Source organism: Gavia stellata, chromosome 19 (genome assembly GCF_030936135.1).
Source record: "Gavia stellata isolate bGavSte3 chromosome 19, bGavSte3.hap2, whole genome shotgun sequence".
NCBI classification, from domain to species: domain Eukaryota; kingdom Metazoa; phylum Chordata; class Aves; order Gaviiformes; family Gaviidae; genus Gavia; species Gavia stellata.
In genome coordinates, this window is record NC_082612.1 from 13,551,658 (window position 1) to 13,576,290 (window position 24,633).

General features: G+C 48.4%; 2 protein-coding genes across 7 annotated transcripts in view; one reads left to right on the forward strand and one right to left on the reverse strand.

Annotated features, from left to right (window-relative positions):
* The first annotated feature begins 3,189 nt into the window (after nucleotides 1–3,189).
* On the forward strand, nucleotides 3,190–11,334 carry NOCT (nocturnin). The gene is made up of 3 exons (XM_059826894.1): nucleotides 3,190–3,373; nucleotides 9,004–9,273; nucleotides 10,365–11,334. Exons 1-3 carry the CDS (start codon nucleotides 3,190–3,192, stop codon nucleotides 11,198–11,200), a joined length of 1,290 nt encoding a protein of 429 aa, XP_059682877.1. The 3' UTR covers nucleotides 11,201–11,334.
* Nucleotides 11,335–18,370: 7,036 nt separating this feature from the next.
* ELF2 (E74 like ETS transcription factor 2) overlaps nucleotides 18,371–24,633 on the reverse strand; it is a 39,890-nt gene continuing 33,627 nt past the window's right edge. For all 6 annotated transcript variants that reach the window (XM_059826766.1, XM_059826770.1, XM_059826768.1 and 3 more), the window contains 3 exons: nucleotides 21,278–21,470; nucleotides 20,530–20,883; nucleotides 18,371–20,087 (listed from right to left, as the gene is read on the reverse strand). In XM_059826766.1, the coding sequence (XP_059682749.1) occupies nucleotides 19,460–20,087; nucleotides 20,530–20,883; nucleotides 21,278–21,470 (1,175 nt within the window). In that variant the 3' untranslated portion in view covers nucleotides 18,371–19,459. The remainder of the gene's footprint in view (nucleotides 20,088–20,529; nucleotides 20,884–21,277; nucleotides 21,471–24,633) is intronic.

Sequence of the window (24,633 nt, forward strand, 5' to 3'; positions counted from 1 at the left end):
CACCTGAATGTCAGCGACCGCCTGACAGGAGCTGAGGACAGGGAGCTCAGAGACAGGCCCAGCTGCCTCGTCTCCTGAGCAGGACCCCAAAGTCAGCCAGCAGCTTCCCCATCACCAAGTCTGTCATCTGTCAGCGGTGTTGCAGCAGACAACACAACAAAACCTGGGCTACCCATCCCTAAGGCCACTGCTGTTACAGATTTTCTTTGCCAAATCCCGCCAGAAACGGCGGGGCCATTAGCTGATGGATTACTTGAATCACCAACCACTCTCTCCTTCCATAAGTGTCTGGCCTTCTACAAAGGGAAGAAAAAAAAGCTGGTTAGAGATCATCACGCAGAACAGGCATAGAAATAAACTTAGTCACAAGTTTGCCCTTCTGATAAGGGTGCCCAGACTCGGGAGCAGACAAGCCCAGTCGGCGCCGAGTCTGGTTAGCAAGGAACCAGGGCTCACAGTTTTGCATGGCAATCAAACCTCTGTCTCTAGCATGCAGATTTAAAGCAGACAGGATATGAATCAGAGCCGAGAGATCTGCAAGGAGTGGCCACAGTGTCTGAAAGCAGAGAAAGGCGAGCTCCAGCCCTTCCCTCCGTGGCTCTCCGGCCGCCTCTCCCCTGCGCTCCCAGCGCTGGCAGATCTCTGTCGAGGGCAGGCGGCACGACTGCTTCATTTTACAGAAAACAAAACTGAAGAAGTTAGCGGGGTACTAATTACCTACCTTAAAACATTGTTTAATTATTGTTCTTTAGTTATCTTCATTTACAATCGTTTAATCATTAGAGTATGAAACATTTTGCTCAGGGAGGGGCAGATGAGCCTACCCACGTCCAGGCGTAAGTTTAAGCATCTAGCTCTAGCACCCACCTTTGAAACTGCAGCGGCTCTATACATGTTCCAACTTACTCTCTTTTTTAATAGAAAAGCAGCGCAGAGAGAAAAACACTGTCAGCAGAGGGCTTGTGAGACTGCCACCATCTACGCTTTGGTAATCAAAAAGGAAATCAGGAAAAAAGACAGATAGATAAAATTACAGACGAGAATAACAGATCAGCACAAGCCTTCAGAGATGTAATCAGGGTGGCTCATAACTGAAATCTGTCAGAGACAAGAGGGTTCAAAGTATCAAAATGGTACAAGGCATCAAAAACAGCTCTAGAAATGTGAGGGAGACACAGAAAAGTCTGAAGCGGAGAAGCAAGTAGAGGATGGGCGGAAGGAAAGCTAACGGATACCTCCAGCATTCCAGAAAGCTCTAGAAATTCTCCCAAGCCATGTCTGAACCCCTAGCAAATACCTTCCAAAACCCAGGCAAGAAGAGTGGTCCCAGGTGATGGAAGAAAGACAAATGATGCACCTGCCTTCAAAAGGAGAGGAAAGAGCTACTGTGGGGACTCTTATGAAAATCCCAGCCGCCCCAGTGTAGGGAAGGACCTGGCAAATACCAAGGTCTGTGGCTGGAATGGAGAGTAACACGGCATGGCCGCAGAAAAGACAAGGGCAAATTCGTGGTGGGCTGTGCGCAGGACACAGTGGGGGAGCACAGCAACCCGGCTTCTGGGCTGGGGCAGGCAAGGAGGGGCTCGATGAGAGAGCAAGAAGAAAAAGAGATTTAGAAGACGTGATCTGAAGGAAGTGTCTTTTTTCTAGGGGAAAAAAAAGAAAGACCAAGAGGCCCATGACAAACAGTCTTCAAGCAGATTAAAGGCTGCTAGAAGAAGGGCAGCGATCTACCGCTCGTCGTGCCTCCCAGCGCCAAGACCAGATGCAATCCCCTTCCTGCGCTGAGGAAAGTAGACACTTAGGAAAGATAAGCACCTGCGTTGTCCTAGACAGTCAGAGCTCTCATCACATCAGAGCACCAACCCACTGCCAAAGAGGAGTCCCACCTTTCTTATGATGCCCGGCATCCCATTCCAGCCCCAGAAGGCCAGTTTAGTCCCCAGAGACGTGACAACTCCCTTTCCCCCCCACCCCGAGGCACATTCGCCCAACAACAAAAGCAGCCGCAGCCTTCTGGGAGCTCCGAGGGCTGTGAAATCTCCTTCGCTGGCAGCTTAGAAAGAGGTTGCACGTCACCCACAAAGGTGGCCTGCAAGAAATTCATCCTGACGGCGCAGAGAGAAAAGTTAAGACCCTCTCCAAAACTTGGCTTCTGCTCGGCAGCGGAGCCCGGCCTGCGCTTCTCCGGAGCCGAGGCGGCTCCTCCGCCCTCTCGCCTCCGAAGGCTGCCTGGAATGCCCTGCGCCGAGCGGGCATCGAGCTGGGAACCACCGCCCTGGCAGCGGTATGGGAACAGGGAAGGCAGGGAGCGGCTGTTGCGCCCTGCTCCCGCTCCTCCCGGGCCGGGAGCGCCCCAGGAAAACGGGGGGACCCGGGGAGGCTCCCGGCAGAGCGGCGGGGGGGGTCTACCGCCCGCAGCGGCACCGCTCACAGAAGGCGCCCACCCCCCACGGGCGACCTCGGCATTTTGTCACAACAGGTGAAATACACGCGGCGTTTCACAAAACGTCGCGTTTCCACCGGGAACGCGCGCGCCCAGCCGCTTCTGACCGGCCGCGGACGCTGCCGCAGCGGAGGCCGAGGGAGCGGGGCGGCCCCCGGCCCCCCCCAGGCCCCGGCGCGGGGAGCGGGCACCCGGCTGAGGACCCGCAGCCCCCCGCTCCGGGGGCGACACCGCGCTGTCAGGGGCCGCTCCGCCGCCGCCCCCCACCGAGCGCCTCGCAGGCTGCCGCGCGCGACGGGGAGGGACGTCACGGGGCCACCAACCCCCGCGCCGTGACGTCCGTGGGAACAGACTGCTCCCCTTCCTGACGTCACCAGCGGAAAACCTCCGCCGGGCGAGACCACTCCACGGCAGCACGGGGGGGGGAGGGGATGCGCGGCGGCGGGGCGCGCCCCCCCCCCCCCGGGACAGAGCTCCCCGCCCGCAATAGCGGGAGTCCCGCAGCGGCCGCGGAAGACACCGCCCCGCCGGTCCGCGCGGGCGGGATCGGTGCGGGCGGCGGCGCCCGCCTCCTGCCCGTCTTCCCCCCCCCCGGGTGCGAATGGTAGGTGCCGGATGTACCGGCCGCGCGGGGCGCCGCTGCCGCCGCCGCCTCTATAAGCGCCGGCGCGGGGCGGGCGCGGGAGCCGCTGCTCGACCGGACCCGTCCCGTCCTGTCCCGCTCCGCCCGCCCCGCCGGGAGCATGTACCAGAGCCCCGCGCGCTGCCTCTGCTCGGCGCTGCCCGCCCTCTGCTGCGCCCCCGCCGCCGCCCCGGCCTCCCTCCTGCCGCCGCGGCCCCGCGCCCCCCCGCCGCCCCTCGGCCCCGCCGCCCCGCGGGCAGCAGCAGCGGGCGGCCCGCCCGCCCCGGGGGCGCCGCCCCGCACAGGTGGGTACCGGCGGGGAGGGGGGTGCGGGGCCGCCCCGCAGGGACCGCTCGGGGTTGCAGCCGGGAGGCTCCGGAGCGCCCGGGCCGCGGGAGCCGGGCTGCTGCCGTCGGAGCGGGACGTCGGGGCTCCCATCCCCGGACCACCCGCAGCAGCGGGCGTGCCCGCTCCTCCGCGGGCCGCCCCTCCGTGCCCGGCGGTACCCCGACGGCTGAACTGGGCCCTTAATCTGAAGGCAGCAGCCGCGGGTTTTGGTCACCGGGTGTGAGCAAGTGACACCCAGCAAGGGAGTGACGGGCCCTGCCAGCAGCCCGCCTGCGCCCGCAAGGGTTTCGGCGAGGGCCGGGTGAGCGGGCTCGCTCCGCGCCCAGACGCAGGCCGGCTGCTGGGAATAAACCCCGGTACTCGTGGGGTAACTCTGCGGGTGTCCACATGGGTCAGCCTCTGTGTCCCGCGGTTAGAAGCGCACTGTCAGCTCCCTGAGCCCTTCCCTTCCAGCGCTGCACTTTGCACGGGATGTACTTGACTCACGGTGATTTTTTTCCTACCGGAGAGAGTGTGTGGGAAAAGCCCGGCTTGCCCTCGGGCAGGCAAAGGCGGGATGCCAAGCTGTCAGGTTCCTACTTGCCTGTGCCGTTAGGTATCAATGATTACGCCCCGTTCTTCGTTCCCAAAGCGAGACTTGGAAAGCGTTCGGGGTCCCGCCTGTCCTTGGGTGCACGCCATGCCCGGAGTCCACCTGAGGACGACACCTTGGAGCGCACCGCGCTCCCTCCCCTCTGCCCGCTGGCCTGCGGGGAGGCTCGGAGCGGAGCGGTGGCGCACCCGCCGGGCCTCTGCGGTTCAGGTTCAGCCTTAAGCCGCATCTATCAACAAGCAGCTTGCCTCTGACCCTGGCTAAAAACACACACCCGGAGAGGAGGCTCCCGGTGAAAGCTGGGGCAGCGGCCACCTTTGCTCCAGGCTGCCGCTGGTGGGAGAGGCGGTATGTCCCACACCCGTTACGCAGTATCCGAGGCTGTATTGCCCGGAGCGCAGGAGATGCGCTCTTCCCCGCTGTCCTCAGCTGGGGTTGGGGTGAAGTGGGTTCATGCCCTGTTGGTGCTGTTACAGTTGGTGCTGGTCTAGAAGCCAGGCTGGGGCAGGGTGATTCCGTTCCTCCTGTTGAAGTCGCGCCAGGCTGCCAGACGGCAGGATTGGAGCTTCACGGAGCTACAGGGAAGCGGAGCATATGTGGCTGTGAGCTGGCAGAGTCGAGCTCATGATTCGAGCACTCATGAGGAAAAGGGTTTCCAGAGCTTCTGCCAAGTACTGATTCTGTGTATTACTTGGGGCAGAATTTGAGGTTCTCTCCTCTTCCTGGTGTTGCCTGTTGACTAGGCAGCACCTCCCTTGCTGTGACGAGCTCTCCAAATCCTCGTATGAGGGTCCCGACTCCCCTGTGCATAAGACTGACCTAGGTGCCAAAATCAGGACTCAAACTCCAAGCAGCAGCAACCGCCGCTTTGAATGCGGGTGGCCCAGGGCTGCAGTCCCGTTGCTGGCCCAAACAAGGCTCTACGTGTAGTATGATACCCTGTAGCATAGGATTTGTCACATGGGGATGGCGTCTGCCAAGTTTCTCCTGGAATTGAGGTTGAAGGGAGGGCATCTCCGGCTGCTGCCGGCTGTGGAGGCTGATGCAACTACAGACCAGGCTGCAGGTGTGGCGGAGCCGCTCACCTGGCAGTGAAATCCCGGCAGTGAACACGGTGGGGGCTCTCGGGCAAAAGCAGTGCTGGGAGGTAGGAGATGAAAGGAAGGGAAGCCAGAATGCTGGTCACCTTACCCAAAAGGTAAGGGCCCCGGCCCTGATACCCTTCTGCAGCCCCCTGGTCTGCCTGCACACTGCAGCCCTCGTCTTTGAAGCAAAGTCCTTAAAATAAAGCCTGTGACTGCTTGTTGCCCGAGATCCTGGAAGTTCATCTCTTCTGTGCTCTTGCTGGATGACACAAGAACCCTTGAACTTTGCACCCTGCTCTTCTGAAGTTCAATGAACAGTTTAAATTTGTCCCCTGCCCTTACTGTGCTGAGACACCACCCTTGCTGAGGGGAAGGCTTTTTTTTTCCTTTTAAGCACCTTGAATAGTAATTGCTGAGCTGGCATTCCCTATTGCGACATGGCACCAAGAGAATCGCTTCCATGTTCACCACCCACTGCTAAAGTGCAAGCTCAGGAGTCCGCTTGTTCCTCTGCCTACACCAGCATCACGGTGTCACAGCGCCGGCAGCGGACATTATCCCAGCAAGTTACAGGTCATTTAATTTGGACTGTCAGGACTCGGAACAGTGACCTTGTACTTGTCTCGCTGCCGCGGGCATGTTAAGCAATGCGAAAATAACAAATGGATTTTGTGTTTGGAGTTTCAGTGTTTGGGTTGCTGGTCTGTAGAACGATTCAGTCCATGCTGTGACGGTTTCAGCACTTTGGGGACAAAGAACTGGTGCAGCTCATCAGTCATCTTAAGCTGGAGTCTTCTCGCAGGAATCCCCCTTCGGCCAAGGAGTCCCAAGCCACCTGCAACAGGCCTAGAAGTGTTTGATTTACAGCTCAGGCCCTCTTTCACACAACCTTCCCTGGGCTCTCAAAAGAAGACAGAAGCTCTTTTTCCTTCCCGAGACATGACTGACTTTAAAAGCCGGGCTGCAGCTCATCCCGTGCAGGCTGGGCTATGCCTGACCCCCCATAAAGAGCTGGATACCCCAGGGACGATGAGATTTAGGCAACACTGCCTCTGTTTGCAGCTTGGTAGGTGCATGACTGAGCTTAGACTCCATCCTGCTGTAACAGATGTGAGCTGCTCAGAGCTTTAGGGTAGACTTTTGGCTCCGGATGCGTTGCACCTAGCTTCTCCCTTTCAACAGCCTCCCTCTGATTCAGGTCAGGTCCTGAGCAGTCTCGGCTCTTGCTAATGGCTTCTTGGCACAGAATAACTCCTCGTTACTGCCCTGGAGAGCCCTGCATGAGCCCTGTTCATCCATGGCAGGGGCTGTGCAGAAGGCGCTGCCTCCACATGGGCTTCCCACCGCCTGGCTAGTGCTGTGCCGGGAGGGAAGGGCAGGGGTGCGCCTTTGGGGACAGAGCTGTGCGGGGCACAGGGCTCGTGGCTCCACTCAGCTGCTGGCGGCATCCCCGAGGTAGCAGAAAGCACCGCGTGCTTCTCTCCAGTTGCAGCGCTTAACTGTGGGTTGTACCTACCCTAAAAATAGGCGAGGAGCTCCCTGTGGAGCTTTCATTAAAAGCTCTATTGATTTCTTTGGGTTTCTGCATGGCTGCCGGGCAGCTCTGGTAGCTGGACCCTCCCGTCAGCAGTACAGAGCATGCCTTTGTTCCTGCTCCCCATCCCCTCGCAGCCGTGTCAGCATCCTGCTGAAGGATTTCATGTTTGGGCCTGCTTCCCTCACTCTTAGGTGGCATTTCTTCTACTTCAGCAGTACGTGGCTTCTTGACAAGAATTGTAAACTAAGAAAGGCTGCAGAAACTGAAGCGCTTTAAACCCATTTCCCCTAGAAAGTCATTCATGCTTGTGAGCCCAAGCTCACATCTCAGTTTGAGGAACTCCTGGTACTTTAAAAGGGTGGAGATGGAGGTGGGGAAAGATGCCCTACATCCAATTTAAATTCCCAATTTATGACTTTCTTAGGACTGTTCAGAGGCGCTGTTCCACTGGCTTACACATACAGAACATATGTTAAAGCAAGTATTCTTCAAGTATCCATTTTCCTAAAGACAAGGACATGAGGCTTCTGCTGCAGGGTCTTTCTTTTCTCTTTCACTCCTTCTAAGTAAGTTTATGGAACTGTAGGGCTTCCATCTTCCTGCCTTCCCCTCTAGCCGGGTCTGTCGCTGTCGTACGTCTGTCACCAGCTCTTACGGTCGGTAACGCTGTAGTTCAGTCTAGCAAAGGCTCGATGTGCAAGCCTGTTGGGTAGCTCCCTAAATCTGCCGCAAGACGTGAGCGCGAGGTGACGAGTCTTGTCTGTTTTTAAACAACTCAGAGGTACAAAAAAAACTTACTTAGACTGCTGTGGGCCAACAGCAATGCAACACTGAAGTTCTTTTGCTCAAGATTACCTTTGCAAAACGCGTTCAGCTAAATCATTTGAGACAACAGCAAAACTCTGTCAGCGTTGCCTGTTGTGCAAGTTGCTGTGGTGCAAGCGCTGCCCTTCCTGCCCGCGTTTGAAGGGAAACCAAGTGTCCAGGCATGCTCCTCGGGCAGAGCGCTGGTGTGGAAAAGCGCAAACACAGCCTCCTTTCAAGTACCCGCCACGCGCTGGGGCCAGGGCGGCACTTCAGCGCAGAACCCTTGCCCTGAGGAAGTGTTGGAAGAGCTCTTGGAGCACGCGCGGCCGTGCCGAGGACTTGCTGCGGAGACGTCTAGGAGCATCACGAACTCTGTGCAAGCTCCTCCACAGCTACCCTGAAGCCCGGCCCTTGACACGAAGGGTCTCCTGTGTGTTGGCAGGAAGCAAGCCTTGGGTGTTCACAGCTGCCCGGCGGTACCGGTTGTGCTCCTGTGAGGTGGGAGAGGGAGGCGTTTTATAGCACAACAGTCATGCAGCTGCTGTCCGAAAGGGATGGCTCTGCCGCTTGGCCCCTGCTAGGAGAAGAGGGCTGCAGCCACCTCCTGTACGTAAGCCAAAGGGCAAACCAGAGTGGGGACACACACGTCCCTGTGCGGGATGGGGGACCTCGGAGGAGGCACGGGGCGGGGGGTGGCTGCTGGCAGGCGGTAACGGGGAGGGCTGGGGGGCAGCGGCTCATTTGCAGGACGTGTGCCTAAGATGGCTGAAGGAGCAGGAGGTCGCTGGGGCCTGGGAAGGACCGCAGGGCGCGCGGGAAGCTGCCGAGCCGGGGCGCAGCGCGAAGGAGCGAGGAGCCGAAGGGAGAAAGGAGGGTGAGGGGAATGAGCCCAGGGGTGTGAAGGGGAGCCGGAGAGACCCCCTTCTCCGCTCCACGTCCCAAGGTCTAAGCCAGCAGAAGCATCTGGCTGCTCTGCACTCACATAAACGTTGCTGCTTTTGGGGCAAATGAAGCACTGATCAGAGACTGCTATTAAATATTAACGGGAGGGAATGAGTCACCCTGCGTGCTGCTCTGCGGGCAGGAGGCCTGCAGCATCCCAAACAGGCACGGGGTACCGGGGCGTGCAGAGCGCCGTCTCCATTAGAGGCAAATGCTGCACGTGAAATAAAGAGCAAGCAGTATTTGTCTACCTGCTGGGCGCTCTCCTCTGTGGGGAGGGAAAAGGTACACGCTATTCTGTTCCCTACAACACGTGCCGAAGTTAATCTTAGCCCTGCTATTCTGGATGAAAGATCCCTTTCTTCCCTTAGAAGACACCTGCACGATGCCTTAAACAAGACGGTTCACGTGCTGCAGAGGTTAGCAGCCCCTGATAATAAGCAAAACGCAATGAGACTGTGGAGAGAACTAACCCTATCTCTGCATCCTTCTTTATCTCGGATTCAGGAACAGGCTCCTGCACAAACCACAAATTGCTGGCACTGCAGCAAGGTTATCTGTAAGGCACCGGGGTGCTGGGAAGAGTCACGGTGGCCACCTCTAACACCGTTTTTTCCTTTCCAGTGTGTTCCATGGGAAACAGCACCAGCCGGCTCTACAGCGCGCTCGCCAAGACGCTGAGCAGCAGTGCTGTGTCCCAGCACCAGGACTGCCTGGAGCAGCCAGACTCGGCACAGCTGGATCCTATAGACCCCAAGGATCTGCTGGAGGAATGTCAGATCGTCCTGCAGAAACGGCCACCCCGGTTTCAGAGGGACTTTGTGGACCTGAAGAAAAATGCTGCCAGTAACCACCGCCCCATTCGGGTCATGCAGTGGAACATCCTTGCCCAAGGTAGGAGCTGCCTCTAAGCTCAAGGTGTGACCTTGAGATCAAATGCAGCAATGAAAACCTTTAAATGCGGGTGTGTCTATGTAGTTAGGCACGCCTGGGACTTGGCAGAGCCAGGGGAGAGAGGTGAATTACCTGAGGCACAACTGACGGAGGGCCAGGGGGAAGATTTTCAGGACTTGAAATAGTGGATTGCCTTCTGTTCTGTAGGGAAGGAAAAAAGGTCTCTCCGTGCAACTGTGATGCAAAAGGTAGCTCTCAATGCCTGCCTTAACACAGTATGTTCAAAAAGCTGTGACCCGTCACTTTTAGACAGTTGTTAACACCCAGAAAAGGCTCATCCTTCCCTAAGTTTTATTCTTTGTAAAGCTTCTCTACAGTTTTCTAATTAGTTTGTTAGTGAACTGTGCAGGGATTCAGATCTGTTATGGGAATTCTTAATTCTTTAGAATAATTCTACCTGATTTTTTTTTTTTTCTCAGACCCCTAAAATCAAGGCTGTAAATTGACTTATGCAACAGCCTCGTCTTAGACTCTTTTGGGGTAGGAAATCCCCCATGCAGGGACTGCCTTAACATTCTGCGGTTAAGTCACTCCTATCCCACTACGTTTTTTCTTAGGCTTAAGCTGTGGCAGCCACAAGTGGAAGCACTTGCCAAAGCGTAGTGACTTTTGGGAAGCGGGGGAAGAAGTCTTTAATCTAACTTGTATCTGTAAAGGGAACTTAGTATTTTTGGAGAGACTTCAGTGTTTTGAGGTGCTGTTCTCACACCCATTGGCAAGCCTGGCACCCTTAAAGTCAGCAGCTACTCCTGAAAAACCCATCACCTGCACGTGAACTGATGTACGTGCGTTTCACAGAGACAGCAAAGTGTTGCGAAAGCCTCGTGCCGCTTTCCGTTACAGCCCCTTGCACTGTGACAGACTGCCAGCTCTCGTGCGGGGCCGCAAGCAGCCACTGGCTGCTGCAAGGCGGCAGCTGGCTCCGGGGAGCAGAGCCGCGCCTCTGGCCTCTGCAAAACCTGGAGCAAGACAGCCTTCTTTAGCTATCGGTCTAACTTTTTTTTATTTCTCCCCATCCCTGCTGATTTCAGCTCTCGGAGAAGGCAAAGACAACTTTGTTCAATGCCCCATGGAAGCTCTGAAATGGGAAGAGAGGAAGTGCCTCATCCTGGAGGAGATCCTTGCATACAAGCCTGACATCTTGTGCCTGCAAGAAGTCGACCACTACTTTGACACCTTTGAGCCACTCCTCAGCCGACTCGGCTACCAGTGTACTTTCTTCCCGAAGCCGTGGTCCCCGTGCCTGGATGTGGAGCGGAACAACGGGCCGGATGGCTGCGCCTTGTTTTTCCTCAAAGACCGCTTTGAGCTCATCAACAGTGCTAACATCCGGCTAACCGCCATGAAGCTGAAGACCAACCAAGTGGCCATAGCTCAGACTCTGAAGTGCTACGAAACTGGAAGACTGTTCTGCATTGCCGTCACTCACCTGAAGGCCCGCACTGGCTGGGAGAGGTTTCGGTCCGCGCAAGGCTGTGATCTTCTCCAGAACCTGAAGAGTATTACCCAAGGCGCGAAGATCCCTCTGATCATCTGCGGAGACTTCAATGCAGAGCCAACTGAGGAGGTCTACAGAGAATTTTCCAACTCTAGCCTCAACTTAAACAGTGCGTACAAGCTGTTGAGCCCTGACGGACAGTCAGAGCCCCCATACACCACCTGGAAGATCCGGCCCTCGGGAGAGTGCCGGCACACGCTGGATTATATCTGGTATTCCCAGCATGCCTTGAATGTGAACTCAGCCCTGGGCTTGCTGACTGAAGAGCAAATTGGGCCCAACAGGCTGCCATCATTCAATTACCCTTCCGATCACCTCTCTCTGGTGTGTGACTTTAGTTTTAATCAAGACCCCGACAGACTGCTGTAATGTGTTGGAAAGCCACGTGGTATTGCAGTGTCTTAACTCGCCACTACTTTATTTTGGAGAAAACTTTTGAAGCTGGAAGCTATTGAAGGATGAGGAAATACTGTTGACTAAACATTATTTCGGGCACTTGTTTGGAGTTAGCACTTGTTAATCTGGAGCCTCCAAGGAAGGAAGAAAGGAGTCACTGTTCTCGTTGTGGTGTTCTTGCAAATGAGCTTCATCCTTTCACTAACCCCTGTGTTGAAGGATTTAATCCTCTAATGAATGTGAAGGCCTTAGTATTTAAATCAAAACACTTGTGTTTGTAAAAGAACTTGCCCTGACAGCATGCTAATTTTATTTATTTCATGTTAAGCTTGTGGAAGTACCAAAGGGAACAAGGCCCGACTACTCAGTGAGATTCTCTTAAATCTTTTCCCGTTGCAATACAAAGGAAGTTTAATGCAGTTTAGACATGAACAAATCTAAGCTCGTACTAGTTTTGTCTTCTCATTTTTACATGACTTGAGATGATGATTTCATTAAAAGTGGTTGGATAATAGCACAGTGTGAGGAAGGCCCCTCCAGTAAGAGCAGGTGAGGAAATAGAGGCTAACTACGTCATAGAGGAATATCCTCACTTTTTCAGATGACTGTGCATGTGTCCGTTACATGCATATGGCCTGTAGGTACGTATACACCATGACTGTTAGCTTTGTCTCTTCTGTGCTTCCCTCCAGAGGACACACCTAACCAAGGAGTATTTCCTCCTCTGCTTCAAGTATTACTTTCCTAAATGGTTTCAATTTGTAGTCTTGTCAATCTTGCTGTTTCAGTAAAGGGCCAATCTTCATGTTGAAAGGCTTTCTCTTATTTATCTTCAGAATCTAAAGCTACACTGGAACCTGTTAGAAGATAAATTTTATTTATTGAGAGAAGTTGGTGATCCTGCATCTGACTTGAAATCATACAGCAACAGTGTTCGGGAGCCTCTTTCAGTGGCCCAGGGGAACTCTGGCTAAGCACCTAGGCTACAACAGAGCTGTGTTAGTGTAGTAACTCTTGCACATAGAGTGGTGCTCATTGGTGTGACAGAGGTATTGCATATATGGGTTGTAAACATGCCACTATGCCGGAAGATGAGGTAGGGAGAAAGGAGGGAAGAGAGACAACAGTGGGAGTTGGACTGACATTTAGATAGTTGAGAAAGATAAGGCAGAGCAAATAAAGCAGTACTTCCCTGTAAAGTAAGGCCCATAGCAACTCTTGTATGTTCCAGGTGTTTATTAATAAAAGTCTTTGGAAAAAAAAGTAATGCCTCTGCTGCCATGTTTTTCATTTTCTCCCCTAGCTGAAGACAAAGTCTAGACTCTATAGTACTGTAAATATTATTCTTTCCAACAGTTGTGTGGAGCTACAAACCTGGCCAGTACTGCAAAGCAGGGTGCAAGTATTCCTTCCTGAGGGCTGTGAAGCATGCCTAGCAGAGCTGGCTCCTCACAACAGGCAGCTGCATTTGTCACTTTCTTTTAAAACATCATTTGAAGAGCAAGAAATGGCACAGGTATGTGCTTTACACAGCCATCAATTGTTGTACTTGTGTTGCTGGTAAGTGACATACAGAGTCTGGCAACTGGAAGTCCCAAATTCCCACAGAAACACACTCCCTTTCAGGCAAACGAATGAAGTGCTGTGTTGCACAGCCGTAACACGCTCTACACGTCTTCCTGACCCTTGCAGGGTGAGGGTGATGACCTGCTTCCAAGCAGAGGAGCTGAGTGAGGCCCCTCTAACCAGCTTGGGATGCAGGACTCCTAGCAAGTGTGGATTTGAAATTCTCCAGAAAGAAAGGATTTTACAACCAAGGAGCCCAACTTCCTTGATGAATACTCTTACGAGGCAAATGTGACATACCAACTATTGCCAGCCAGGGCCTCCTTCAGCCGAAATTTCAGGAAGAGCAAATTGTGTCCCTGGAAGCCAGGAGTGGCTCCTTTGGGGGAGATTCTGGGCCAGAGATGAGAGACTCCTAATACCCCACAGAAAGGCAGACCTTTGAGCATCCCTGCCATAAGCATTTCACACTGGCTAGACTGAGACAGCTTCCTTTTCATGGTGCTGGCTGCCCTCAATCGCTCTCCGAGGGGGTGAGAGGCAGTGCTTCCCCCTAAGGGTTGTCTTCTCTTAGGATCTTCCCTCACATGCTCTTTCCAAGGAGGAAAAATAATACAATTGCCCATTACGGAAGGTGTCGAGTCACCTGTAGCTAAACGCTTCTAAAAGCAACGCCACAATGTAGACCTGTAAGATGGTGCCTTTAATAAGTCAAATCCTTGTTCATCTACCACAAAAAGTCACACCAGAAGCTGAGTTTCCATTCAGACCCTTTTGGCAGTTTCTAGAAGAAACTACGCTTGTGGTAGAAAGCCATGACTTGTGAGCAAGGATAATACTGGACTCAAATCTGTATTTTTAAAACAAAAGTAAAAAAAACTAACCAAAAACACCACCACCAAAAAGGCCCTTAATTTCCATTTTACTTCTGCATAAGCAGCTCTGTTTCCCTAAGGCCAGCCAAGGGTGTCCATCAGTGTGGCACTGTTTCACCACTGCCAGGGCACAGAGCCACAGAACCCATTACAGTAGGCTTTGTTTACCAGCAGGAGCTAAACTATCGCAGCTACAAAACTTCCACCATCACTCTCACAGGGTGATGATATTTGGTATCTGGACGATTCCTATGCCATTTTACTCAGACCCTTACTTTCAGTGCTAACTCTCCTACAAAAGAAAGCAAACAGCGGGGAAATGACATGATTTGTGTGACATTGCCATCACCGCAGAGCTCTTCTGAAGTGGAAAGGGCTGGGATTCTTATTTCACCCTGGCCACGTGACAGTAGATGTTCACTGCTTCATGTCCTTAAAGGGCAATTCTGAAAGCAAGGGGAGGGTAGAATAACTGTGAAAAGGCTGGGGACTTTCCCCATCACAAGGAAATTCTTAATATTATAGGAAATCATACATTCCTGCTACAGCACAATGGTGAACGCTTTCTGCTGTATTTTAATAAAAAGTAGACAAGACACAGAAATTAACTGGTAAATTCCCTCTCAGCTTCACCCTTTTAATCCAGTACTTGCATTAAAATACCTTTTGCAGACAAGACCCTTTTGGAAAAATTAAGTGAAATACTGCTCTTGCTTTGTTTTATTCCGCAAGAGGCAGGCCTGTAGCACTAAAATGCTTTTGCCTGCTATAAATATCAGTACAGTAAATACTTTTCATAAGAAGAAGGTTTTTCATTTTTTTTTCCTATGTAGCAGTATGACTCTTACAGTAAAAATGTCTTCAAAGCTCTTCTTGTGGCTGTCTGCCTTGTAAGCACATCAAGGCTAAAAAAGGTCTCAACAGATCCCTTGCTCTAATCTTGAATAAAAGCTGCCTTTGCTGTAGCAGTGACAATTCTCCCTCACCCTCAAGCTAGCTGAAGGGAGAAACAACCCACTTACTTATTTGCTGAAAGGCAGAAGCTGTTGCAAGCTTATTAAAACACAATCTCTCTTGGAGAACAATTAGATCAGAAGTAGATAGCGTCACTTGGATCTTCTTCACTTAATAAGCTTAATACCTGTTATTTGAACTGTCTCTACGAGGCAGAAATTGAATTTAGCTTGTTCTGGCTGGGACAGTCTTCACACGTAACTGAGATCCCTGCTGCACATGTCACAGTGAGTAAGAACTGAGGCTTCAGGCACCTCTCCACTTTCTCATCAACTCTTGAGTGCCCCAGGCTCACTGATCCTTGATCAGCTCAGAAGGAATTCTCCAAAGTCCTAAAGTTAATTAAATCAATTAGCAGAGGATCCCAAGAGCTCAGCCTTCCCTGCAGCACGCTGTACCCGGATCACTTGAGTTGTGTCAAAGCACAAAACACAAAACACTTCAATGCTAAGCAAATGTCCAAAAGACAGTAAGAAAACCAGTGATCTCTGGGATGGGATTCCCCTTTCAACTTTTCTTGCCACAACCCAGAAAACTCAATATTCAGATCTTTATTCTGACTTGCAACTCACAGTTAATTTTTTTTTCCTGTGTATCACACAGCATTACCCTACCCCTCCTATAAATTACAACAGTAGTTATTTGAAAAATGAAAATGTTTGTATTTATGTATGTAAAATCAGTGACACCATGGCTGTGTATGTCTCAATGCTTTCTGTACAAAGCGTGCTCACTTCACACTGGAGTTTCATTCCACTCACACATTTAGTTACTACTCGCCAAGGGTGAGTCAAGCCTGGACTCTTTCTACATGAGCCACCAGCTTCAGATGTAAAAGCTAGTCCCGCTTTCACACATGGACAAAATTACAGTTTTTTCAATGGGATTGCAAAAGTCTAGGAGTATAGCTAGATACTAACTTCCTCAATGTTTTAGCGTCCCTTTGTCTGTTGCAAATGTTACAACCTGACCAAAGCTCCCTCATCCTGAGGTCATGTCCTCCAACACCACCAGTAAAAACATTTCTTGCCCACGTAGTCATTAATTATGTCAGCATAAAGCAGCATTTTGAAGACCAAGCTTGCAGAGACCTGGAGAATGATCTGAGACTTTCAGTTACAGGGGGGAATCTTGCCCCTTTGACACGTAGCTGTAGAAACCCCCAGGGAGAGGCTGCCTCTTTTAAGAAGCACAGCTTGTTACCTAGATTGCACACCACTTCTGAAGAACAACCGGATCTCAGAACAACTCAGAGGAACCACGCGCACATAAAGCAATGTCAAAGAGCTGTGCTTAAACAGATACGCTGAAATCACTAGCTGACTGTGACAAAAGGCCTGTCTGTACTTCTAGCAGGCAGCTAAATTAGAAAAAGCAAGGAAAACAAAGGCATATGTGGCAAGGTTAACAAAAAGGGGCTTCACTGTTTGAAGCCGGGTTAAGTACCCTATCCATTTCAGTTAGAGCACATCCTCATACCGATTGACATTCTTGCACCACTTAACGAACTTCTGATAAATGTCCCCTGGCAGCCAGTAGCATGTGTGCTGCTCGCCAGGTGGCCAGGGGAGAGAGCCAAAGGACCATCACCAGTTCTGTGGCAAGATGCAGCGCCGACAGTAACAGCAGCGTCTCAGAGCACGGCTGCGAGCTGCCTATCTCACCAGTGGCAGAGATGTGCGCCTTCATTCCTTTCGTTTTTGCCATTACATGATGAAGTCTTGGCTCTAACTTAAGAGAAGGAGGTCATCAACTGGAGATCCTTATCTATTTCCAGGAAGATAGCTTGTCCCCATTTGACTTCCAGTGTACCTAAATTAGGTTTCAGAAAGGTCTTAACTACAAATACTCCAGAGATATACATTTCATGCTCTGAGATATAGCATCTCTCTTTCATACACGATCAAACAACAGCCATTTAGAATACGGATTTCTTACAGAAAAGACTTACAAATGTGGGTTTAAAAATGCTGTTACTTTTCTCTCTTCTTGTGTTCTAGCTCCAATCTGTTCTACCTGCTTCTCTTCACATCGCTTCATTTCCCTTTACCCAGAACATTAGTGCCTCTCAGACTACCAAATCAGTCAACCCATTGCCCAGCTTCCCCTTACTTCCCTTTCTGTCCTACCTCTTTCTCGGCAACATAAATCCTCTTCCTTCTCCTACATTTCCCCCTGTGAAGGAGTCTTTGTCCTCTGCCCCAGGCCAGAAAGAGAGCTCATCTGTAAGAACCTTTGCTTATTTGAGTTAACTGCTGGTGGAAGGGATTGCTGCCTTCTACACCACACTTTGTTACCTGCTTCAGCTTGTTCATTCATTTGTTCTTAAACTCTGCTTCCATGCTTAGAGTATGAAAAAGAATCCTTTTTTCAGAAGGCTTTCAAAGTTCCCCACGTGCTGGCCCGGCTGTATGGAGCTATTCCCACATTTCTTACCAGTCAAAGAAATGGGGCTTACTGCTAGGGCTCTAGAAGTAACTCTTTTTTCAGTATCCAAAGTTAAAGGGAAAAAATAAAATCCAATGTAAGTATTTAATTCTGGTCTCCCTTATTGTTACTGAAGACCTCAGTTCCAGATTTCTGTTAAAATTGCTCCTCCAGGCATGAAGTACTTAGATGGTCATTTAGACAAATTATTTCAAGATTACCTGAGTTCCTGCTCCAAAGGCTTTCCAGGGCATCTCACTAGGAACTGGGGGTGCCACTGGGCACCTGGCTACCCACACGCTGATGGGCTGCTTCTCTAGTAACTGCTGTAGTGCCAGCATGGTCCCCATGAAAACAGGGTAAGCTACCTTGCATCTATTTTAAGCCAAACTCTTGCACATGGACTGCAACTATGGAGCAATTCGTGTACTCTGTGTTCTCACCCGAGCTTTACCCTGTAGTAACCTACCATGATACCCATAACTTCAGTGCAATTATAAATGGAAAACCTATTTAGATACTCACTTCATTCAGAAAAATCTACCTGAAGTCCCGTATTTGTGCTGAAGCCAAAATATTAACAGCTGGAAATGTCAATGGCAACACCACCAAAAGGACCAGCAGCATAGTATTTCTCTTTTTTCACAGTTTCTACCTACTGGTACTTTCTACTTGGCTCTAAGAGGTCATCAGAGAGAGATCAGTACACTACAGTAGCCAAGTCTGCTCATTTCTACCTTTCCTTCACAGTGCAGCCTTAGGACATCAAGGTGTCGCTGGAGGAACAGTTAGGTAGTTCACAGAGCTCTAGAAGTTATTGATTCTCAAGAGTCATTTAAGCAAACCCTGTCGTCTTTGCATTAGAACAACTGGGAGCGCACACAAAGTTATCACCTGTCAGCTGGAAGGCAGTAACTTCATAAGCTACTCAAGTTATTCCACAAGCGCTCATATGATTAGCCACACTGTAAGAACACTGCGTATGCTCACCGTCCCGAAAAAGCCTAAGAGAACTAGATCCCTGTCAGAAGTTACCTCACCAACAACCGCAAGCTTCTCAGATACTTCAATGAAAAATATTTCAGTATACTGTGTGGGAGAGTCGGTCAGCCGTTCGGAGTACCAGAGTAGTGAGGAGTTCCAAACTTCCACACTGTATCAGCTATCTTAGGCTGAATGCCTGGAAGATTTCAAATAAGCAGAAAAGAAGGTTAACAGGTTAAAAGGAAAAAATAAAAAATAAAAAGCAGACCAAACACCGTTAAATTTTGTTTCTATATTTCAGTAAAACCTACTTGAATACACTTTGAAACAAGAGTACAACAAAATAGAATATACTTCAAATGTTGAATATACAAACTATTATAGTTCATTCTGAACACTGGTACTTCCCTCTTAACTTCAACTAAAAAAAATTTACAGGTTTAGAACTACCTGACAAAAGCTCATGCTGGGCGTGACCTTTCAAGTGACAGAGTAGAGCTGAAACTGAAATGTATGCACGGATGTCAAGGCTAAGTGAGAGACACAGGCATGTTACAGCAGAAGGCGGAAAGCCTGCTGCTATTTTGTCCACAATTAAGAAATTTAGACAGACTTTTAACTACCATACAAAATATGTTACATGTAATTCTATAACAATACTGTGCTAGGTACAAGATTTTTAAAAAATTTGTTTTAATAAAAAAGCTTTACACAAACAAGCCATTAGCTTATTTCAAGAAAGATAACTGAAAATCAGTCTAAGGCTTTCATTTTGAATCTGCTTAAGCTGTATGATACAAAAATCCCTCTAGGTCTCTGTCTTCTTTTAGAAGCTCTTTAATCTTCTCCTTTATTTCACATTCTACAATACCTAGTAGCAGAGTTTTTCACATAGCACCAGTTGAGTACTGTGAGCACACAGTAGTGATTGCTGGTATGCATATAAAATGCATCAAATTTGCCATTTGTAACAACGAGACTTTCCTCTCCCCCTGCAAACTAAAAACCAAGGCAAACCTCTCACACAACTCTCTTTTAGTGTTCCAGGTCTTAGTGTAACTTGGTAACGGGTAACGTAGTGAACTGTTTGGTCCCTTTTCAGTCCCTCTATCTTTCCTTCTCCATAGGTTCAGCTGTTTCCCAACTGGAAGAGGCAGTTTTTGTCAGCGTATCAATGTGGTTCAATTCCCACTGAAACACGGGAAAATAAATTTTTTTCCAGTAAGTCTTCAACATATGCATGTTTATTAACATTTCAAAACTCTCCTTTTCGACTTGGCAATCGCATCCACTTCCCTCCCCCAAGTATGTCAGTATATTCAAAACCGTAACAGTCTAGAAGTCCATGCTGGAAGCAACCCATCCTTCATTTCTCGCACGTTATGATTCCTTCTGTTTTCATTGTTACAGGAAGGGCAATAGCTGAGGGCGTGCTAACTACTACTACGTGGGTCACAGTCTTGCTTCCATCTGCCGGCTTCTCTTCTTTTACCAGCTGCAGTGTTTTCACTTCACGTTCCTGTTTTAAAGCCGCTGTGTCTGACTTAACTTCTGGACTTTTTATAACTGCACTAATCACCCTGGGAGGAGTCTGGCCAGATGCCTGCTGAGCAGGCACCGATAGTCTCATTACTGGTGTCCCATGAGCTATAGACACTGGGGTTAGTGCTCTAACCGCCAACGGGGTTCCCACGATGTTAATACTTCCTGACCCAGACAGGCCCGTTTTTGTTTGTAACTGACACTGCGTAAGTTGCGTGGCAGGGATCGTAATGATTTTGGCAGGCTGCATTGTGATTTTCTCTCCGTTTTCAGCAGAGGTTGGCATCACAGTGGGGATTGTCTGGATTACTACCTTTGGAGTTGTGGCTGTTGTTGGACTTGTGTTGGTTATCAACGGTGACCCTGCGTTTACTGACTGCACTGCCACGGTTGAGATTTTCTGTCCCAGAGAGGTCATTACAACAGGCACTTGCATTGCCACACGTACAGTCCTGCAAAATAAGGATGTGTGTGCTTAAGCCCCAGGGCACCATCAGAGATGAAAACAGGGATAGGCAAATCTAGGATTTACAGATTTTTAACTGTTTTTTTTTTTTCCCCCCAAAAAGAAAAAAAACAAAAAAACCCCCACACAACAAAAAACCTTTTACACCTTTTACACTTCTAGCAATAGGACTTTGGAAATTCAGCAGCATTCCTCTCTCTTTTCCCCCCTCGCTCTCTCTAGGTAATTTTAAAATCCGCTCAAGGGCAAGTTGTCTCTGATCTCATAAATCAGACTTCCATAGTATTCTACCATGTTACACCGCTGCTTGCAAATCAGAAACTATTTCCAACATTTAAAACAGAAACCAAAAAACTAAAAAACAGCTTCCTAACCAAAAAACTGTTTATTATTAGCCAATGGCAAGCCCAAGCCACATTAATACAAACCTGGGAGCTGTCGTTGCTGGGACAGTAGTAGTGGTAGTTGAGGGACGAGATGACGATGTATCATGCACTGGTGAGGCAATATTCACAACTCTGGTGACTGCTTTTTCTGTTCTGGTACAGCTTAACTGAGAGGAATTTTTTCCTCCACGTGCAGAGGTTGCTGCTTTTAAAAGGTTTTCTGCAGATAAAGACACTCTTTCCAACGACTTTTCATCTGTAGGCATTGACAAATCTTCATTGCAGGACTCGTTTTTGTCATCATCTATGACAACTATATTTTTTGGCATCTCCTTAAATTGATATACAAGCCTCTGTCCCTCAACTTTTGCAAGGATTCCTCTTTGATAGTAGTATCTGCAAGAAAAGTACAATTAAGTAGTAACCGACATAGTGACAGATTTTAAAGAAAACCTCGTTCTATGCTAACAAGAAAATCTTAAGTAACCACAGTAAAACCTACAACGTGAGATGGTATGGGAAGAAGCTGGCAGAGCGTACTGGCAAAGTATCTGAAGGATCTAGCTGAAAAAAAATCTGACCTTTTAAATACATACTTCAGGAATTAAATTGCAAATTAACTGGTAACATAAAAAGCAACAGGAACTGAAAGACTCTGATGCTTTTTAAACAGCTAAGACAGCAAGAGGGAAAAGCTTTTAAAATTTCAGAACTGTTACATTTATATAGGCAAAATTAAGAATCAGATTTAAAATCACAGTAGATAACTTAAAGATATAAGAGTTTTTACCTCAGAGCTCTTCCCATAGTCTCATAGTTCATGTCAGGTTTGTTTTTGTGTTTTCCCCATAGTTTGGAGACAGCTTTCGAGTCCACAAGTTTAAAGATTCCCTTCTCTCGCTGAGTCCATTTAATATATCGAGGACAAGTATTTTTGTCCTGCAGAAGGTCCAGAAGAAACTCCCATAAGTACGTTGTATTTCCTATAATCAGAAAGCATTTAAGTATTAGAAACACACTTTTAAAGATAACAGCAAGTTCTCCATATGTAATAGGTAACTCCGAATGACCTGCATTACAAGCCAATGTTACACGCTATGTATGTAATGTAACCTGCAGGTATTCATTCATTCTGTGAAGTTTAGTAAAGCTTCCATAAATATTTACATTCTGAAAGGAGCTAATCCAAGTGATCTGCTGTATAGCACAGGAGCCTCTTCAATCCAGCGCCTACTCTCAGTTCTTGAAAAGAAGTGTGGGAGGGCGTTCCAAGTCACTGCAACCTACATCTGTTCCACAGAGGCAGGACGAGAGCTCAGAATTTTCTTCTCCTATTTGCTTAAACAGGGAATGGAAACACCAGTGTGTTTTATGACACTGAAGGACAGGAGGATATAAGTAATTTTTAAAAGGCATACAACCTGCAATAACAAACCATCTCAACTGTGGTTAAGTTTGTAACATAACCTCCTGCCCAGGACCTGGGGCTCTCATGCCAATTGGTGACAGCCCCATGTTCTGACCTTTCCCAAATATATGTTGCAGTGACCAACATCCTTCTAGGTGCAAAGCCAGTCCAACTTCTTGCTACAAGTATTCATATGGCAAAAATCCCATGTACCCTTCTGTAATTAGGGGGATACAGAATGAAGCCAGCCTGCACAAGAAAAATTTAATGTACTTTTCAGGTATTCAAGAGGTCTAACATCTCCACTGGAGGAGCCCCAAGACAGAGTTAATGATGGTGACTATCAGGATGGCATAAAACATAACATGGGGGTTCTCTGCACTCTGACTATAACGTTTGCATCTAGGAAAAGGGGAAGAGAAGCAGAAGAAAAAAAACAGATCACATTCCAATTTGTACAGCTGGAGAAGACTCCTCAGGTTATCTGAGAAGGGAGAACTAAGACAGAGCTACAAGAATAATAACCTCAGAACGTTAATGCTGATTCTTCACTTGATCACGCTTCCAGGGCATGACATGGGCCAAATAAAAATATATTGAAATATTTTGGAGGGCAGAAAAGGTCATTAATTCCCGAGATTTAGTGGCCCAGCACAGCGCTTGTTATGCCATGCTGAAAAGCATTAAAATACATTAAGGCAGGTTTAAGACCCCTGTTGCAAACTCCAAGAAAAACCTCATAGAGTAAAAAAAAAAAAATAATTATAGTTTCCATCTTCTGGAAGACCACCTCATAGACAGAGAATAAATGTATTTTACCACGTGCTCCAATAAACAGCAAGTACTGACTCAAGAGCTACCAAAATCCAGCTTCCACTGGATTTCAGAGACATCTGAATAGGACCTATATAAGGAAACAGTCAACAAGAGAACTCAGGAAGCCTGAAATCATCCTAGATTTTAGGGAATTAATCCCTCTTTTTTTTCCTTAGCTCCTCAGAAATAGAATTTCTGGGCCCACCGTGAAATGCTGCATGTCTGCAACAGATTCTTTGCAAAAATATAAGTGGGCTTCAGGATTAGGAAGTAAACAGGAACTTCAAGAGAAATCATTCCTGCAAGTGCCTAGTTCTTCTGCAGGAACAGTGCTGCTGACTCAGCAGTTTTCTTCTTTTCCCTCATACTCTATACTGACATAACAACTTTTTTTCCGCAGGAGGACTATGCGATACCTATACTACTCAGAAGTCATCTACTATTGCCAGTAAGACCCAGTGATACTTCAGGTGGGCTGCTGTGTCAGCTATAGCTGCTATGCATTTAACACAAAACACTTATTTTATAAATGTTTAACACAATTTTGAACCATTTTTAAACTCTTTCTCCTTAGAATCAGACTTTCCTAATACTATGAATCCAAGCTTACAGACTCCTGAGGAAGAGAAAGACATGGCTGCAAAACGTATTATCTCAAGAGGTTTACATTCGTGCCACTCTTACGCATCCGTAAGTCCAGCCTGGTAGACAAACACGTACAGCACCCGGCTAGGGAGACAGAAGCCTTATTTAATAGCGTACAGCTCTCATCTCCACTCCTGACAGGTCTCACACTAACCAGTACTGTAAGCAGCCACTGAGCTAGACGTTACTATTACCTATCTTAACTTCAATACAGAGTAGATTTTGCACAATGAAAAGAAATTTTTGTGGCTAGCCGATTATTACAGCTGCCAGCTACTTAAGAATGTTAGCTGTCATCTCAAAATAGAAGGACTAATGGCCAGAAAGTATGTGAAGGATACAAGGTGCTGTGTGTATCAATGAACTGTTGCATTGGTATCAGCATCTATGTGAGGAGGCTCAAAGCCAGTTTTGCTCCCTCCAGCTGCCTACACTTTAAAAACAGTATTTATGCAAATGAAAAACAAAATATGGGAAGAGAAACCATGCCTAGACTGCCAATCCAGTATGTGAGGACAAAAAAAATACTACTATCTCATTTTAAGAAAGAAATATTAAGAAACCTCAGGTTCCTTCTGTATAATAAACTGAAGGGCACAATTAAATCAGATTTACAGCTGCTTCACTTTGCACCACAAAGTATCAGGAATGCACAAAGGAAGGAGTACCTACATGGACAACAAGCGATCCCCTTTCCAAATGTGCACAACCAGCTGTCCTCCTCCTCCATGACTTATCTCTGCTGACAGTACTGAGCTCTAGGAATAATTCCTGGTTTTCCAAAAACACGCTGTATGTAAAATACCCTATATCTGCAAGTAGTTTTTTTTAAATAAATAACAAAAAATAAATCTAGTAACGAAATATTTTGCAGGACATCACGTTAGCCTACATTAAGAAAACAAGAAGTATTTTATACCAGTTGTAGTGTAAAATATGGAATGAGATACCTTGTGAGAACAAGAGACATAAGCAGATCATTATGAGGGTCTACAGAAATAAAAAAAAAAACAAAACCAAAAACCAAAGCAGTACCATCTCCCACTTCATAAAACAAACAGCTGTAGAGTGAAATCACCAGTACAGACAAAAACTAGATGAGACAGAAATACAGGCCTCCTTTCTCAAAGTTATTTGTGCAGCAAACTAGGAGCTGGGATGCTTTGTGAGTACTATTCAGATAATGCAAAGCTGTAATAGTGAAATCAGAGTTAGAAAGAAAGCTAAAAAGGCTTTAAGAATACCCAAAAAAAAAAAACCAAAACACCACTAAACAA